The sequence below is a fragment of the Nicotiana tabacum genome, chromosome 6 (assembly GCF_000715075.1).
Source record: "Nicotiana tabacum cultivar K326 chromosome 6, ASM71507v2, whole genome shotgun sequence".
Classification (NCBI taxonomy): domain Eukaryota; kingdom Viridiplantae; phylum Streptophyta; class Magnoliopsida; order Solanales; family Solanaceae; genus Nicotiana; species Nicotiana tabacum.
Genome location: NC_134085.1, coordinates 126,252,101 through 126,254,408, shown reverse-complemented (window position 1 = coordinate 126,254,408; position 2,308 = coordinate 126,252,101). Strand labels below are relative to the sequence as shown.

General features: G+C 35.4%; 1 protein-coding gene across 1 annotated transcript; it reads right to left on the bottom strand.

Moving 5' to 3' along the window:
• Window positions 1-315: 315 nt before the first annotated feature.
• Window positions 316-1,217, bottom strand: LOC107778883 (dehydration-responsive element-binding protein 1E-like). Its single transcript, XM_016599208.2, has one exon. It carries the CDS (start codon window positions 1,117-1,119, stop codon window positions 487-489), a length of 633 nt encoding a protein of 210 aa, XP_016454694.2. The 5' UTR covers window positions 1,120-1,217; the 3' UTR covers window positions 316-486.
• Window positions 1,218-2,308: the final 1,091 nt, after the last annotated feature.

The window sequence follows — 2,308 nt, the reverse complement described above, 5'->3', positions numbered from 1 at the left end:
ATGTTCTGCATTATATTTAGCCAAAACACTGAGTACTGCGTAATTGCTATCGACATCGTTATAGTAAATTATATTTCCTCTGTTCCAATTTATGTGAACCTGTTTGACTGGGTACGAAGTTTTAGAAAGAATAAGACTTTTGGAAGTTGTAGTCTTAAACAAGTCAAAAAAAGGGCCTACAGTATTTGTGTGGTTATAAAAGCTTCTCATTAAAGGTACAATTATAAGTTTAAATTAAATTATTTCCAAATTTAGAAAGAAGTTATTCTTTTTGAAACAGACCAAAAAGAAAATATGTTCACGTAAACTAGAAGGGACGGAGTAGAGCTATTGTATATTCGTACCATCCAAATTTTTGAGTACGAAACTACCAGTAGCTCCTAAATCCTAATTGAAGGAACTTCAACTCAAGCATTCTGATTGCGTATTCACTATATATACTTATGATGATATAGATTATTCGAAACAGGCAATAACCAGAAGTATTTAAATAGTATAACTCCATAGAGGCATGTCAGCAGCAGCTTCCACATAATCACCAACTTCTACGTAGTGAGGTGGAGGCAGCATTAGTCCTTCCGCCATACTCGCTAGCAATCCCGGCATGCAAAACAAAGCTTCCTCATCCATAAATAACTTATTACTTTCTGGCGTTTCAGGAGAATCTGCTTCTGACTCAGATGGCCGGAAAGCCTCGGCTGCTTCCGCCGCCGCTCTCTGAATATCCTTAGCGTCGGTAGAAGCAGGGATAGGCAACTTCCAAACAGAGTCAGCAAAGTTCAAGCAAGCAGAACGACCCCTTAATGCAATAGCCGCCACGTCATGAGCTCTAGCCGCCATTTCTGCAGTGGGATAAGTTCCAAGCCATATTCTTGATTTTTTATTTGGTTGTCTGACTTCACAAACCCATTTGTCCGAGTTTCTCTTCCTCACTCCCCTGTATACTGGGTGTCGAGTTTCGCGAAACTTCTTCCTCCCTGCTCGCTTCTTGGGGTTATTCGAAGCTAACAAAACTTCCTCGTCAGAAAGATTAGCTCTATTACATGGGGAGCTGCTGTTATCAGACAGTGATGAAGATTCAGTAAGTGAGTCCGAATAATAGCTTCTAAAGATATTCATTCTTGATCACCGATATATATATTGAGAGAGTAAGTAGTAGTGTAAGTAGTAGTGTTGGATGTTGTTTCAGTTAGAGGTTTAGCTCTTTTTGGTCAATATGAAAGGTAGGCGTCTATATATAGGGGAAGTAAGCTATGATAAGTGAAGCAATAAAGCTAAAAAGTTTGATGACGCGGACGAAAGAACACGGTAGTTAATTGGAGGGGACAGGCTGGATATTTTAAGCCCAGCTGTTTTATTGGACAAGTGGATTGGTTTCAGAAAAGTAAATTCCAAGTCTTAGGTGTGTGTCCGACTCGTGTGGGTTTTTGCTGATGTGGCAACTTGTGAATCTTTCTACTTTCTGCTTCTCTTCCTTCCTTCCTTTTTTGGAATATATCTTATCTAGAGTATCATGATTACTCACGCTGCTACCGACAAATCTTTGATTTGAAAATGATAAAACATAACTAATTGTTTGTTTAAAATAATTTGATTTAAATCATATGCACCGATAATATAAATTCTTTCTGGTGTTATTAGTGAATTTTACTTTATTTTACAATGTTACTAGTTACTGCTCCCTCCGTTTCAATTTATGTGAACTCATTTGACTGAGCACGAAGTTTAAGAAAAGATAGAAGACTTTTGATCTTGTGGTGTAAAATGAGGCACATATATTTTGTGTGTTTATAAATTATTCTGTAAAGGTAAAATGTTTCCAAATAAGGAAATGAGTCATTCTTTTTGACACGGACAAAAAAAGAAATATGTTCACATAAATTGAAACGGAGGGAGTATATTTACCAAATTACTAATTAATGTTTATCATGAGATTTATAGATAATTACTTAGTAAATGACAATGATTCTGTAAATATTATTTTTAAAAGTGTGTAACCACTTGCACTTTATCAAACTAAGCAAAGCAAATGTCACATATATAAGTTTAGTCAACGATCACATATATTTAAAATATTTGTTTTGAGTAGCTAGGTTCAAGTGTCTTGAAAAAATTGCTGGAAACACAATCTCCAACTACAAGTATCTTTCGTAAGATTAACATTTCTTAGCCCAATCATCTTCTTTTTTTCTTCTTCTAATTGTATCTCCATTCCACGATAAAGTATACCAAATGAAGGTTTACTGAATATCAAATAATAGATGAAAAAGAACATACATCTTAATTAACCTACATGCGAGTTTATTTT